The sequence below is a fragment of the Ceratotherium simum genome, chromosome 16, assembly GCF_057802395.1.
Source record: "Ceratotherium simum simum isolate JZ-2026a chromosome 16, ASM5780239v1, whole genome shotgun sequence".
Lineage (NCBI taxonomy): Eukaryota > Metazoa > Chordata > Mammalia > Perissodactyla > Rhinocerotidae > Ceratotherium > Ceratotherium simum.
This window is the reverse complement of record NC_141915.1, coordinates 31,001,118-31,017,097: the sequence shown is the minus strand read 5'-3', so window position 1 is coordinate 31,017,097 and position 15,980 is coordinate 31,001,118. Positions and strand designations below refer to the sequence as shown.

At 39.3% G+C, this 15,980-nt stretch overlaps 1 protein-coding gene across 1 annotated transcript in view; it reads left to right on the top strand.

Moving 5' to 3' along the window:
• The window catches only part of ANKFN1 (ankyrin repeat and fibronectin type III domain containing 1), a 372,217-nt gene that overhangs the window by 329,649 nt on the left and 26,588 nt on the right, over positions 1–15,980 (top strand). The window contains exons 15-17 of the mRNA XM_014790626.2: positions 5,686–5,852; positions 8,538–8,688; positions 10,231–10,399. Of these exons, the coding sequence (XP_014646112.2) occupies positions 5,686–5,852; positions 8,538–8,688; positions 10,231–10,399 (487 nt within the window). The remainder of the gene's footprint in view (positions 1–5,685; positions 5,853–8,537; positions 8,689–10,230; positions 10,400–15,980) is intronic.

Below are 15,980 nucleotides of genomic sequence, written 5' to 3'. Positions count from 1 at the left end.
CTTAGGCATTCCTTGTTATCTCCAGGGTCCCAGTGTCGTCTTCTTACATCCTAAATGCCCAGGACCTACTGTCTCTTCTGCCCTTTTTTGCTTTTTTCCAGTACATTCCTGCTCTTTCTACCCCCAGGCAGCCTCTAACACGGGGATCAAAGACTACAGGAATCAGAAAGATTAATGGAAATGAGCCAACTGGGCTAGATATGAGAAACAATTGGGTTTGCATAAAAACTTGTTCACCAGTCTTCATAGCAGAATTATTCATAGTAGCCAAAGAGTGCAAACAACCTAAATGTCCAAAAACTGAGGAATGGATAAACAAAAGTGGTATATCCATATAATGGAATATTACTCAGCCATAAAAATGAATGAAGTACTGATCCATGCTACAACGTGGATGAACTTTGAAAACATTATGCTAAATGAAAGAGGCCAGTTGCAAAATGCCACATATTGTATGATTCCATTTATATGAAATATCCAGAATAGGCGAATCCATGGAGACAGGAAGTAGATGAGTGGTTCCAGGGGCAGAGGGAGGAGGCACTGGGGAATGACAGCTAATGAATGCAAGGTTTCTTTGTGGAGTGATGAAAATGGTCTGGAATTAGATAGTGGTAATAGTTGTACAACCTTGTGAATATAGTAAAAACCACTGAATTTCACACTTTAAGGGTGAACTTTATGGTATGTGAATTATATCTCAATTAAAAAAAAGAAACAAGTGGAAATAATAGAGACTGCAATAATATGGCGACCCCTTGTCTCATCTAAAGAACAGCCATATTCAGCCTCAGTTAATTGCAGTGGAAGAAAGTGGTCCCAATCTTGAAATAGTTTCCAATTTTCAAAGAGAAATTGAAAGTCCAGAGTTTTGAATAAAATCTTTTTATTTTTCAAAGTTAGAAAATAATTCAGAAACTTTAAATTGTTTATAATCCATATAATGTCGGGACCACAAAGACCACCAGCCACCATTTTATCACCTGTGCTGTCTCTGGATAATTCAGCTGGAATCTCCTATCCAACAAAACAAAAGCCCTGTAGTTATTGGAAAAACAACTATAAGTTGTTCCTCTGGGAAGCTCTTAAGATATCTGATCAAAAAAGAGGTTGGATATACCCTTCCTAGTTACTGCACCAGCACATCATATTCTCTCCCAGAGGCCCAGCCCAAGACCCCACTACCCCTGCGCCTCTCACTCTCAATATTTAATAAACATTTTTTCAGCACTAACTACGTGCCAGGAACTCTTCTAGGTGCGATAGGAAAAACAAATGAACAAGTCAAGGTCCCTGCTCTCAAGGAGTTCAGTCAAGGGAGGGAGACAGACTTGTAAACAAATCAAGGTAATACAAGGCAGAATTAAACCAGAGCCTGATAGTAGCACAAACAGCGTACTATGGAAACATAGACAAAGCAGCTATTAATTCTACCTGGAAATATCAGGGAAGGCATTGTAGAAGAGGTGACATTTGGCTGAGCCATGAAGAGTAAGTTAAGGTCACCAGGTGGAGGAAAAGAAGAGAGATAAAAAGAGACAGGGGAGGGAGGAGAGAGAGAGGAAGGGAGCGACAGAGGAAGGGAAGGGAGAAGAGGGAGGGAGGAAAGAAGGGAGGGAGGGAGGAAGGGAGGGAGGGAGGAACGAAGGAAGGAAGGAAGGAAGGAAGGAGAAAAGGAAGGAATTAAATAGAATTGAATTAAATAGAAAGCATGGTAAAGAAATGAGGCAGAAGCCAGAAAAGTAGATCTCACCCTTCCTTGGGGCCACAATGGACCTTACACATCCTTCTTATGGCCTTTACCACACTGGTTAGAAAAACTTGCTTACATGTCTCTTTCACACACTAACGTGAGTTCCCTGAAGAGAAGGATCATGTTTCATTTATTTTTATTTCATTAATATCCTAGCACAATGCCTGATACATAGTAGTTGCTCAATAAAAGTTGGTAGAATCAGTGAATTCATGAACCAACAAAAAAATCAAAAAAGAGATTAGGGCACATATAAAGAAGGAAAAAGCAATTCATTTTGGCTGGAGACAAGAGACGCAAAAGGGCAACAGTGGAAGTAGAGGCTAGAAATGCAAGTTAGAGGTCAAATCAGGCAACCTATAAACCCACAGGCATTTGATTTGGTTTAGGAGGCCCTTCTAGTCTACCTCAGACTACGTGAATGGGACAGCTTCTCTCTCTTCCCGTGCATTTCTCGGGCTCCAAAACATTCTGCTAATGAAGGATCAAATGACTATGTAAAGGCAGGAAAAAACATAGTAAATGCTCAGTAATAGTCTTAAGAAAATTTCAATGAAAGAGTGAATTACTCCATCCCAGAATGGTGTTGGTTTTTACATAACCACAGTATGTTCCTAGCTCACATTCTATTTGTGGTCAGTTCTGGCCCTCACATGTTTTTCTCTTATACTCATACCCATCCTATATTTGTACTCTTGGGTTTGGGTCTTTACAAGCACATTTTCTTATTAAATTTCAGCCCTAATTATGATAGGCTTATTTTTCCAATGCAGAGGGTCATTCAGAGCCTTATTACTATTTTCCAGAAAATCAAAACCACACAAAATTTGGGACCCACAAATTTGATACACACATTCTTCATTTCTTTGTCTGGAACATCAATAAATAAGCTGAACAGAATAGCCCTCAGGACCAGTCCCTACTGGCCCATCACTCAATATGTCTACTATTCCCACACTATCTCTATCATCCACAAATCTTTAGCCCAGATATTCAGCCTATTAAAGTAATGCGGTCGAGAGTCTACTTTTCCTAGATTATCTAGTGAAACAGATTACACTGGAGATTTCTCCCTGGTCTGTGGATCATGTTCTTTTGCTGTTAGAAATTAAAGTTGTCTATATGATTTTCCTTCGCAAAACCACACTGACTCCTATTTAAAGTCTCAGGATTTCCTGGGTGATGGCAAATTGATTGTTTGATGGTTCTTTCTCATTTTTCGCAAAGATCAATAAGTTGGCAGTCTTTAATTACTAGGGTCATCCTGTGTTTCTCCTCTTTCTGTTTCAAAGATAGGCATATTTGCCCTTTTCTAGTCTTTAGGGACTTTTTCCCGTTCTCCATCACTTCTCAAAAATAATGATCTGTGGGTCTTGTAGCCACATCTGCTTGTATAGTAAGTATCCCAAGGGTACATATCATCAAATTCTGCTGATCTGAATACTTCCATTTTTCCTTCTCTCGTTAACTATTTCTCTCTCTTTGATTACCTGTTCATTTCTCACAATTTCACCTTGACTAAACTTCCTCTGGTCAACTACTTACCTGTGATCTGTTCTGAAGAGACAAGATTAAAAAGTTCAGCCTTATCAATCTCCTGATATTAATAAGAATTCCTTCCTTCTTGATCACGAAATCAAATTATTTTTTAGTTTATTTTTTGGCCAAATATCTTAAAATTTATTTAGCCTTTCCTTTTCTGTACATGCTAGTTATGTCTGTCTCCCAATTGTGACCATTTTTATTTTGTCCCTCTTCTGCTATTCTCATATGGTCTGTTTTAGGGACCTACCCTGATTTCCACATGTTGTGTACCTATTATATACAGAAATAGTATGGGATACTAAGGACACAAAGCAATAAAAAACACAACCCTGTCATTAATTTCATAGTCTAGTTCAAGAAAAAGAACATAAAAGAAGAAAAATATGAGTTAAGTACTCCTTCCTCTGCATGCTTACATTGCCTCTATTATAAAACTGATCTCAGGGCCGGCCCCGTGGCTTGGTGGTTGAGTGAGCGCGCTCCACTGCTGGCGACCCGGGTTCGGATCCCGGGCTCGCACTGACGCGCTGCTCCTCTGGCCATGCTGAGGCCGCGTCCCACATACAGCAACTAGAAGGATGTGCAGCTATGACACACAACTATCTACTGGGGCTTTGGGGGGAAAAAATAAATAAATAAAATCTTTAAAAAAAAAAAAAAAAAAAACTGATCTCAGAATATATACTGCAATCATTTGTTTACTCATCTGTCTTTCCTGATCTCTTCAAAAGTAGGGATCATATCACGTTCACCTGAAACCCCGATGTCTCCTGTAGTACCTGGCACATCACAGGAACTCAGTATGTTTGATAAAGGATGGGACAGAGGAGATAATACACAATAGCGTATGTCAGATGTTGCAGATGGTTACTCCTACAGAGGAGGGATCACTTCTTCAGAGTATAGTGGTCAAGGAAGGTCTCATACCTCTCTGTTCCATATCCAGAATTCTGTACAAGTCTAAATGTTTGTTTTTTTCCTTCCCTTTCACCACATTTAGTGGTAGAGTTGATTCCTTCTTTTTAACTCACTTTCAAAAACAGGCTAAACTCTGGCCTGTAGGAATCCTTCCCTTATAATCAGTTACCTGACTCATCACTCCTAACTCTGTTTCATCCCTGCACTGCCTGAATGTTTAAAAGTCCTACCTACTGACATAGGGGTGGGGGGAGGGTCTGTATTTCCAATTATTCATTATCTGATTTCCTGCAGTCATATAATAGGGAAGCAAAAGTCACAACTTAAATAGTTCACTAGAGAACTGGCCACATAGAAAACAAAACTCCACTCAAACATCCCTCTGTGCTTAATGAGGTTAGCACTTCCTGTTGCACCAACTTCATTCAGTCTCTGCTGCCTGGAATATTGTGGAATATTGTGATGTGACAATATAGTGCAAATTCAATGCAAATCTATTACAAGGTAAATTTTAAAATCTTGTAAAAGATACAGAATTTTGTGAAGTTGATGAAGATGATGTGGAGATCTAAGTAAATCACATGCCAAGCTATCAACAATTGAGAATCTAGCGGTGGTAGACCAGTTAACAATTGAGGAACATAAAATGAACAAGAACTTTATAGGAGAATGACTGGCATATCAAAATTTTAAAAGATTCCAGTAAAAAAAATATATATGAAGTCTTCAAATACTCTTTGCAAAAATTTCCTCTTAATGATCACATTGTGAAAGTAAATGTGAAGAACAGCATTTCAGCTATCATACAATTTAGTCTAAAAAATTAAGCCAAAAAAAGAATCAATACTTGATTCTCTCTTCACTCTCAGAATTAGTGAATAATTATAACTACAACTTAAATGTTGATAATATAAGATAAACAAATCTATTGCCATTCCTTTTTGTTTCATTTTTCAAGATAATCAAATTTTTTTTCCAACTTACTAAAAAATTTTGATCCTATTTTAAATGTTGTCATTTAAAATAGACTTTTCCTGATACCAATTATCCTGAAATAATGAGGCTTCCTGTACTGCTTTGTCAGCTTTTATACTTTCAAATTTCTGTTTTCCCTCAGCTAAATAAGACCTCCAAAGAGAGAAATTATGAATTCTATTTTTCTCTAGTACCTGCCTCCACCACCACCAGCCCATTCCCAATCACAACCCACACACCTACCCCAGCGCAGAGGAAAATAAGCATGCAGAATATATTAATGACTGATTACCTGACTTGGAGGATAATTCTCCTGAAGGTAAGACTGGCTGTACCATCAACACGTCCTCAACATTCATGGTGGTATTCGAGGTTTCTCACCCAATTATTTGGCTACAGCTCCTTTAATTCATGACATGGCACACCTAAGAAAAGAAAAGGTTTTGAGATTGCTTTTCAAGGTGTTCTTTGCTTTCATTTTTTTCTCCCTACAGGATATTCTCTCCTATCACAAAAGGAGTCATCAGCGTCTCTCTCCTGGATTATATCTGGGTTACCTAAAGCTCTGTAGCTCTGTGGATCAGATCAAAGTTCTCGTTACCCAAAAGTTGCCGAACATTCTCTGCCACGTTAAGATCCGTGAAAATAATAACATTTCCAAGTAAGTTGTGAAGAGTTTTGATTTTCCTTGTGATGAAACAATGGCTCAAGTGATGGGTTTGATGTGCCAGAAGGAAACTGAAGTGTTACTTCCCAGTGTAATTTCTATGGTGAGATGTCCTCAGAGGCCAGCACGCTGGGGCAGAGGCAGAGCTGTGTTTTAACATTAGGATAAGGAGGGCCTGTGGTTTTGGTTGGTGGAAGGAGTGAGCCCGTTTAAAGAGGGCACTATGTTTTCACTTTCCTCTCTGTAGTATTCATGGTGCAACCACTGATGCCCAACTAGTTAATGAATAGATGCCCTTTTCTTTCAATATTGCTATTTCCAGTATCTTTTCTTTATAACCTAATAAGTCATTTTTTTAAAATATCACTTTGTGGAAATGGGTTCTAATAAAGCAATTGATTTCCCTTTAATCTTAAAGGATGCCCCTACCCTCATTCTCCCCACCCCTAACCCTCTGGCTTGAGGACTTTGTATGTTTCCTACACTCGTTACAGTTCTCTAGAGAAGAAAAGAAGTAACAAGCCCTGAGCTTCTGGAAACTGCTCTATGGTTTGGCATTATGGTGAATTACCCTGTTAGCTTTGGGAAAATTGCCCAATCTTGGTAATCTGGCTCAGCTTTACAACTAGCCCTCTAGCAGGCCCCTGAAAGCCTACTATAATGAACTGAATCGTGCTCAACATGAAAAAAAAAAAAAGGGAAAAGAAAGAATAGATAGGGGAAAAAAAATAACTCTCCAGAGTTCGTCAGGCTTCAGAGTAAAATTAGATCCCCAGATTCTAGTTACACCTATGGATTTGCTTAACCAAAGAAGACTTTAATTTGGTCATTTAAAATTTGGTCCTTGAAGTGGCAAGAGTTTACTAACTATAGTATGTCACAATGTTTATTAAATACTACTTGATGACAATGAGAAAGAGATGATGATGATGTTGATTATGATGGTTTCTTCAAAGAACTCACTAGCTGCCATATTCTCTTCTTTCACTTATTAACTACACCCAGACTTTAAGTCTGCCATCTGGTGGTCACTTCTACAAGCAACATTAGTTATCTCAGTCCTTGTCAAGAGGTTACATGGCTCGTTTGTGGGTTGGTTCAGCAATGGTTACTTTCATCCATTTTCTAGATTTGTGTCTTAAAGGTTTAGACTCTTTTAGCGGTTATACCAACTAATTTCCCCTTGCCGAGGATCCAAGTTTCATTTTTACAAAAGATTCCAGTAGCCTTCACTCTGCCAGTTCCACCTCCCTCATCCTTATAGACTAAACTGATTAGTTAGTGGTAGATGTTTCATGGTGTTCCTACTGGTAATTTATTTTCTAATTTGATTACAGACACTATTTTCGCAGTGTTGTCCTTTAGGTTTTGTGTATACTTGTGCTAGTTAGAACCCTCTCATTTAGTTCAGTATCTGTGATGGGAGAAAAGAAATAGTTCCCAAGCATGTTCTCAAAGATTTCAATTATTTGTGAAGACAACAGTATGCCCAGATTGAAGCAGGATTTAATTTTTTTCTCTCCTGTTGGGATAAAGGGTAGATTTTCCATAGTCTTTTCCAGTGTGAGAACTGAAATGAAACAGATATCTTGAAAACAGAAACTTTTCTAAGAGGGTAGTTGGTTAAAAGAGAGTGTTTTCTGATGAGAAGTTCATGTCACAATCAATTTCATTTTCTGACCCACAGATTGGAGACCCAGCTGGTATAATCCATTGAGGAGAGCCCTCAGAGGATTTTCATGAGGGTGGAAACATATGTTAGCACCTCCTCTCTTTCCATCCCCGGACAGGAGGGCTTTCCTTTCCTCTCTAGCCTGCTCCTGAGAGCATACTGCTGCTCCCTGCAGAGTTAGACGGAGGAGAAACTGAGCCAACTGAATGTGTTTAGAGACTTGTGCTAAAATACCTGTGGAAACAATGTTGCCCAAGAAGCATTTACCTTGATCTTTCCAAGATCCTTTTGAAGAGCAGCTTTTGGGGGACAAACCAGATGTGCTTTCCTCCCACCACCACTCTTTTCCCTTCCCTTCTGCATGACATTTGGAAAAGTTCATTAGGAAGGATTACAGAGCATGCAGAATAAAGACACAGATGACTGGTTTGAAAGGAGGATGGAAGCAGTGATGTGTGTCCCCTGGTTCCTTTTATTGGAATTGTCTGGTGTTCCTGTTTGTGATCCTCCTCAAGCTTTTGGAAGGGGAAAGAAACCAAAATAGTCTTCACGATTACAACAGGCCAGGGTTGAAATGTGCCATGTGGTTTGTTGCCTGAGTTGGACCAGAGTTCTGTGGTTACCCAACTGCTGAATTAACCAGCAGATGCCCCTGTGGTAAAATGTAGGGTCTTAGAACTTAGAAGGGATCTTTAGGGAAAGAAAAATGAAGACAGTCAGGAAATTACTACAAAATATTTCAAAGCTCCAATCTCAAAAACTGATTCATACAAATTAGACCTGCTGTTCTGAGGTATATGTGGTTTGATAGGTGAACTAAGCTTAAATTAGAAAAAGCTCATTTTAAACTCCATTTGGGTGGCAAAAAGTCCAAATTTCACGAATTGCATCAAGTTTTCACCACCAAAAATTGGTTATCCAGGTTCTGGACATATACACTAAAAATGTTCTGAGCTGTGTTCTGAACTTTTGTTATATTTCTAATTTTAACTTGACTCAACATACAGAGAAGAGTGGGAATGGGTCCAAAAGCTTTCTGGCTCTGAATCTATGGAAAGTGTGGATCATACTTCAGACTGCCCCATGCAATTGTTCTTCTACGAGCTCCAGATGGCAGTGAAAGCTCTCCTTCAGCAGATCAATATACCTCCTCACCAGGTACTGGTCTTTACCATTTTTATCTACTTTTTATAGCTAATGGAAACTGCATTGTGGCATAAAACTGAAGAGGTAAAAAATATATATATTAGTTTATTTTCATTGATTTAAATACCACTTTGCATGTCCATGCACGTTTTGAATTTGATGCTTACAAGTATACACAGACTGCACTTCTGCCCCTTTTCTCTAGCTCCTCCGTGTTGACTTCTTCCAAGGTTCTTGGACCCCACTGTACTGTGGTCTGGTCAAGCAAGGAAAAATCATTGGCTAGCTCACCTCGAAAGACACAAAGCTTCAGCACAGCATGAAGCAAGGAGAATAAATAAATAAATAAGTGTATATTAGGTGTACAGATGATTTATCTAAGAACAGAAGACTAGTGATAGTATAATCTATAGCAATGGTCAAGGTTATGCCATGCTATCTTTCCACAAACAGATAATTTACTGTCAAAATCTAAATCAAAATGTAGAAACCTAACCTCCACTAATAAGCAACTTCAAGAAAAACTTGGCGTAGAAGAGAACAGTAAAAGTTTATTAGGCCCTGTCTAGTAAGTTAACATGATGTAGCATTAGGTTGAATTCTTTATTTTTTATTATTATTTTTTTTTTGGCCTATGTTCACCATCCCCCACCCACCCAACACACATACGGACACACACTCAATCCCTATACACACACAAAATGAACCAGGTTTAGCCTGTAAACAGGAAGACCATTACAGGAGTGACCGGCTTTCTTTAAATAACAGAGAGACAACCATGAATTGGCCTCCGATCCATGGAGGCAGTGGGATAGATTAGAGACTCCAAGAGTGCTCTTCTGTTGGGGTATGCTCTGACTGTAAATCAATACTGCAAGAATAGTCCAAAACAGTCAACACTGACGAAGAATAAATTGCACAAGATGCCATAAAGACACTAGGGGAGCAACTGGATTATTCCAGGGGTGGCCATGTACTCAGGAGGAGGAAAAAAAAATGCTAGCTGTACTTGTGACAGTAGATACTATTAAAGGGTTTCTTGGGCTTAGCAGCTTTGAAGCAGCTCATATTTCATTGGTGACTCTTGGGCTACATATACATGTTGGGAGAAGACTGCCTAACTGCCTAAGAGTGCATACAACATTTTTTTTTTTTTTTTTGGATACTTGTAAAATTTTCTCAGTCCTTGGCCAGAAACTACATTTTTCCCCCTTAACCAACTTAAATTGAAACTAGTGGATTTTTAATTCAATCCATTTTTGTTGCTTCATGTAATTATATTCATCATTTTGAAAAGCCCACAGAATGCAATCATTTTCTGCTTTTATAAGAAGCATAAATGTTGTTTTCAGAGTTTATGTGGAACATTACTGCCTTAAATCTTGATTTTATATAGCATTATTAAATGGGCTGAACCCTAATATTTATGTTGTATAAAAATTCCAAGCTTGAAGTCCTGTAATTTTGTTGGATGTTTTATGCCAGTTTGGTGTTGTTTATGTAAGTGCCATGTTGTAACTCTCCTATTTTTCCTCTGCGCGTGTCCCTCTGCAGGCAAGGAACTTCCGCCTCTACACACAGGAGGTGTTGGAAATGGGTCACAATGTGTCCTTTCTTCTCCTGCTCCCTGCCTCAGACGACGTCTGTACAGCCCCAGGACAGAATAATCCTTACACCCCACACTCAGGGTTTCTTAACCTCCCTCTTCAGATGTTTGAACTTGGTATAGTAGCTTGTTTCACCTAGAAATATTAACCCAGCCTCCTTATAATAAAATCACAAAGTTATATCTGTTCCCCCTTGTCCCAGTGGAGGGTCAATAAATCACATGATGGCTTTGGCAACAACCCTTCCTAGAACTGTGTACAAGTCTGAGAGAAAGCAAAGCTCCAAGACTATGTGCCTGAGCAATAATTATTGAAACCTAGCTAAGGCCCAATGGAAAGGAGGGAATTCTAAACAGAAAGTTCAGTTATCAGGCTGCAGTTCTTGCCTCCTCTTTGCTTTCTTAAAACATACATACAAGAACTGATGTTTTCATGAAAAGCCCACCCCTTCTCTCTTTCACTCTCACTCTCACTCTCTCTCTTTCCTCCAACTGGGAAAAAGAATACTAAAATTAAAATGTAGAATGTGTATCACTTTGGAGGGGAAAAAAGTCTATAACTTTAAGTAGTGCTGACTTATTAAATAGACTCTATATTAAATAGACTCTAAATTTCTAACAGACCATTTGAGAAATTGACAGGGTGCCCCGGATGCAATATTGTGATTATAATGTGGGATTCTGAATGGTGGACGATCTAGTCCTGACTTTCAAAAATGAATAGCCTGGGCTCCAGTTTCTCTATTTTTGCAGAGACCCCTGCTGCCCACTGAGAATGTGAATAGGGAGGCTTTGTCTCTTCCCCATGCTTCATCTTGCAACAGGCCAATAAGAGGCAATTAGCAAGAGTTCCGTCAGTTCAAATGAATTGTAGGATTTGTGGGAGGGTGAGTGACTGGGTGGGTAGAATGGAGGCAGACTCTTTGGACTGCTCCCCAGCCACCAGATTTAGAAGCAGACAAGGCAACTGCCTGATGTCCCATTTTGAGACCTGGCCATCTGAATCTGAATTTATCCCTTGAGGATAAATGGATTAAGTCTCTCAGTTTCCCTTGTTCCAAGCAGTTCAGATGTCGAAAAGCTGATGAACAGCAATTGTTATTTTCCAGAGGAGGGAGGCTTATTAAGAGTAGCCTGAATCAGACTTGTAGAGTGGGACTTGAGAGTCCTGGGTCCCCTATTGTGTGGCACTGGCAATCACTTAAACTTTCTGCACATTTTCTGTGTCAAATGATTAATAATATTGGCCATACCACTCCCAAGAGGTCTGGATGTGAATGTGACCATTTAATGAGTATTCCATCCAAAGATTATTAGTCCATGCTTTAACTGCATTGCTGTTATGAAATATAGTTTGGGCCAAGGAATTTCAATTCAAGTCAATAAGTATATATTGGGTGCTTACTGTGGAGATTCAGAGATGAGTAAGACAAAGGCTCTGCCCTCAACGGTCTTTCAGTACAGTGGTAGGACTAAAATAATAATACAAATTATTATTGAATGAGATTGAATGTGCCAAAATCATATTAAGTGGTACGGAAAAAAGAAAGAAAGCACATTTTCTCAAAGAAGATATCAGAAAGCTGCCTTGAAGGAGAGGATATGTGATGTGGGACAGGATGTTCATAAACATGGATGATAAGGAAAGCTTTCTTGTCAGGGGGAGCAGAATTAGTAAAGACATGAGAATAGAAGAACTCAGAAAGAGTCCAGAAAAGAACAAGTGGTCCAGTTGGGTTAGATCAGAGAAATGATGCGAGGAAATATTGGACATAAAGCTGTATGGACAAATTCTGGCCATATTGGGCAGTATCTTAAGAGTGAGGCTGAGGAATCTGTTTAATATGGATTGAAAGCAGGGTTAGGGGGATAGTTTATAGGTTATTATAATAGTCTAGTGTCAGGGTAGAAACAAAACAAAACAAAAGGAAACAAATACAGATGTAAGAAACATTGGGAGTAACTGACAAGACTGGGCAGCTGTTTGAATGAGAAAAGGTGAAGTCTAGAGATTTCTAGACTGCCCCCATGGTTTTCAGCCTCAAAAATTATGAGGATGTTGCTGCCACTACCAGAAGTAAGGAAATCAGAGGAAAATGTTTGGGGAAAAAAGTGATGCTTTTAGCTCTGAAAACCTTGAGTCTTAAGGTGCTAATTCAACATCCAAATGGACATGTCCAATTGGCAGGAGAAATGCAGGAGAGAAAAGTACTAAACACAGAAATTTAGCCAGTATCTATTGATAACAGCTGAAGCCATGAAAGCAAATGATTTCCCAGGGATAGATAATTGACAGGGAAAAGAACTAAGGAAAATACTTCATTGGAGAGCTAACCAGGAGTCCATTCCATGTGAAATGGTCATTACTGTTGCATGATTACAGGCAAAAATACATGAAATTCATTTCCCTATGCCTCAACGGCCTTGGTGGGAATAATCGATGATTTGGTATCAATCATAATAGTATATGACTCCCAAGACCCTGGAGGACCAAGCCCTGCAAGCATCCTCTCTATTCTGCTTTCTGAGAGGCTCATGCACTATTCTGGGGCAGCCACGCTTTGTCCTACTATTGTTACTCTCTATTCTACAATTTCTTCTCTGCATTAATTTGTTCAATAATTCATCAATAAATATTTATTACTACTATGTGCCAGGCACTATTCCAGGTACTGAAGAATCAGCAATGAACAAATTCCTCATGGAGCTTACATTCTAGTAGGGGAGACAAATAGTAAACCAATCAACAGACAATAATATTGTAAATGCCAGACAGTAGTGAGGTCTATGAAGAAAAATAAATCAGAGTAACAGACTAGAGTGAAGTGACAGGAGCTGCAGTTTTGTATAGGATGACCTGGAAAGCCTTCTCTGAACAAGATACATTCGATCAGAGACCTGAGATTTCCATGCATTGGGAACAGCAAGTGCAAAGGCCTTAAAGTAAGAGTGTGCTTAGCAAAGAGATCAGCATAGGTGGAGTGTAGTAAGCAAGAGCAACAAAGAATAGGAAATGAGATCACAGAATCAACAGGGGCCAGATCATGCAGGGCCTCATAGCCATGAAAAGGACTTTGGATTTTACTTTAAGTGTATTGGGAATCCAACGGAGACTTTTGAGCAGCAGAGTAACATTAAAAGCTTTGCAAAATCCACTAGTCCCCACACACAAAAAATAAAAAGCTTAACTTTAACCCAGCATTTTCCAAATTCATTTGACAATGACTGGAATCATTTTTGGCATGGCACCTATTAAAAACCCACAGAAAATAGACTTTAGGATATGATACCCTAGAATAGTGCTTCTCAAACTTTAATGTACATAAGAATCATTTGGAGAACTTATTAAAAAAGATTCCTGGAGCCCCACCCCAGAGATGCTGGACTGGGAAGAGGACTACAGAATTTGCATTTCTAACAAGCTCTCAGCTGATACTGATGCTGCCAATCCATCCACCACACTTGAAGTAGTACTACCTAGAACACAGAGAAAAAGACATTTTAGGAACTTACAGAACTAGAGATGTGGTCAGCACAGCACAGTGTAATAGAATCCTATAGTGCCTATCTCTTTGACTTGTCTTACCTCTTCTTAATACTAAAAGCAATATAAGACCATCAGATACTGTCCTTTATCTATGAAAACCAGGCTATAGATCAAAGCCTGGGCCTCAAGAGTTCCTGACTCTAAGATGTTTTTCCCTAGAGTAAAACATACCTTCTTACCCTCTTGGTCTTCCTTCATTACCATAACATTGGTAATCAAGCTGATTAATGAGGATCATGTAAGTTTCCAGAAAAGATCACTTTGTTGGGCGTGGTTCCATTGGCATACACAATTCTATTAGTCTTTTCTACAGATCAGGAGGAAACATTGCCAGCAGCAGGAAATTAACACATTCTAGTACAATGCTTATTGCACTTCAGCACCACCAGCAACAATTTTTTAAAACTTGCTGGGCCTTAGTAAGAATCATGACCAACTCTGTCTTATCCCCGAGAAATCAGAGCTTTCCAAGAGGCAGATTATCACAGCTACTTCCTCCATTAGACATCATCCCACTAAGCATTTAATAATACCTTCTGTAGGAACTTCTAAGAGCTTGCTATAGTGGGCCTAAGCCCGTCTAAGAAAGATGCCAAGCAAATTTTATTTGTTTTTTTATAAAGAGAGACTTCTATCTTCCATAGATAAGTCCATAGTAAACGGTCAACAGATACACTAAGCATTTCTGAGAAAGAGAATGCTGTTGGAAATTCAGTCAGAACTCAGAAAACTGTAATAACAACATAGGAATTCTAATGAAACTTGAAAAGGTGCAAATTATGGGATTATATAAATTAGAATAAAACATTACACTATATTTCAGTTTGACTTGTATAAGTCACCCCTGTCCCAATAAAAGGATTTGAGATTTGGCAAAGTGACCGTGTTCCTGCCAGTGGCCTGAGTGAATCATAAATAACTTGCTAACCAGCTATGGAAAACTGCATCTGTGTCTATTCCAGCACTAAATAGATCTAGCAAGAACAAAATGATAAAGTAGCTTAGCCCTCTGTCTCCTGGAGCAAAGACTATGCTGGGGCAAACCCATAGGGTGTTCTTTTACAAGATTCCCTATGGAATAGAGAGAGACCGTCATATAGGAGGACAGTGTGAGATCTCTATGAGCAGGTTTGAGCTGAGGCAAAGTGGTACAATTTCAGACCGACTCCCCGCCACTCACAGCCTGAGGGCTGACACTCCCCCATTCTTTGGATAGGAGCAGGATGGCACTCTTCTGCAGTAATAAAGCATGTGCCTGGGGGCCAACAAGGGGGAAAAGCAGTATCATGAGCCCTTAGAAACACTGTGCAGTGACATGGCCTCTGAGGATTTGCCTAGCCTGCACTGAGGAGGTTGCCCTGCCCTGACCCTGTGGGCAGTCAAAATTGACAGCAGGCTTATGATGAGGAAAGTTGACTTTTATTGATTTCCTTGGCTCTATGGTTCATACTAATTGGACTAGAAAGATTAAAAATATGGGGAATTAAAAAAAAACAGTTTGAAGCCTGGTATACATTTCATACTTTGGTGCTTGGCTGCATCCTTCATTCAACAAACATTTACTGAACTTCCACTGTAGGCCAAGTACTGTGCTGGGGCTAAACATACAGACATTAATAAGACACAGTCTGCCCACCAGAAGCCTAGAATCCAGTAGAGGATACAGACATCTATACCAACAGTCCCAATACAATGAAAGCCCTGCTGTAAGAGGCAGGCTGTTGAATTTCAGAGGAAAGACACAGAGATATCTCTTTTCTTACAGAGATAATATTTGAGCTAGACCTTGAAGGATAAATAAACATTCAGAAAAGGAAAGAAAAGGCAGAGCAGAAAATGAAAATCATTTTAAGCAGAAGGAACAGCACGCACAAAGGCTTGGAGACCTGGGAAAATGCAGCCCAATTAAGTACACTCTTAGTAGGTCACTGTGACTGACGCTTAAGGCATCTGAGGAAGAGTGACAGGAGATGAAACTGAAAATTAAAAAGGTCAAAATCACAAAGGGCTACTTATGCCATCCTAAAGAGGTCAGACTTTGTCCTGTAGGCAATGGGGAGTTATTAAAAGATTTTAAGAAAAGGAATAATATGGTATTACTGGTTTTTGACAGCTCTGTAGAGGATGAATCGCAGGAGAGCAAAAAAACAG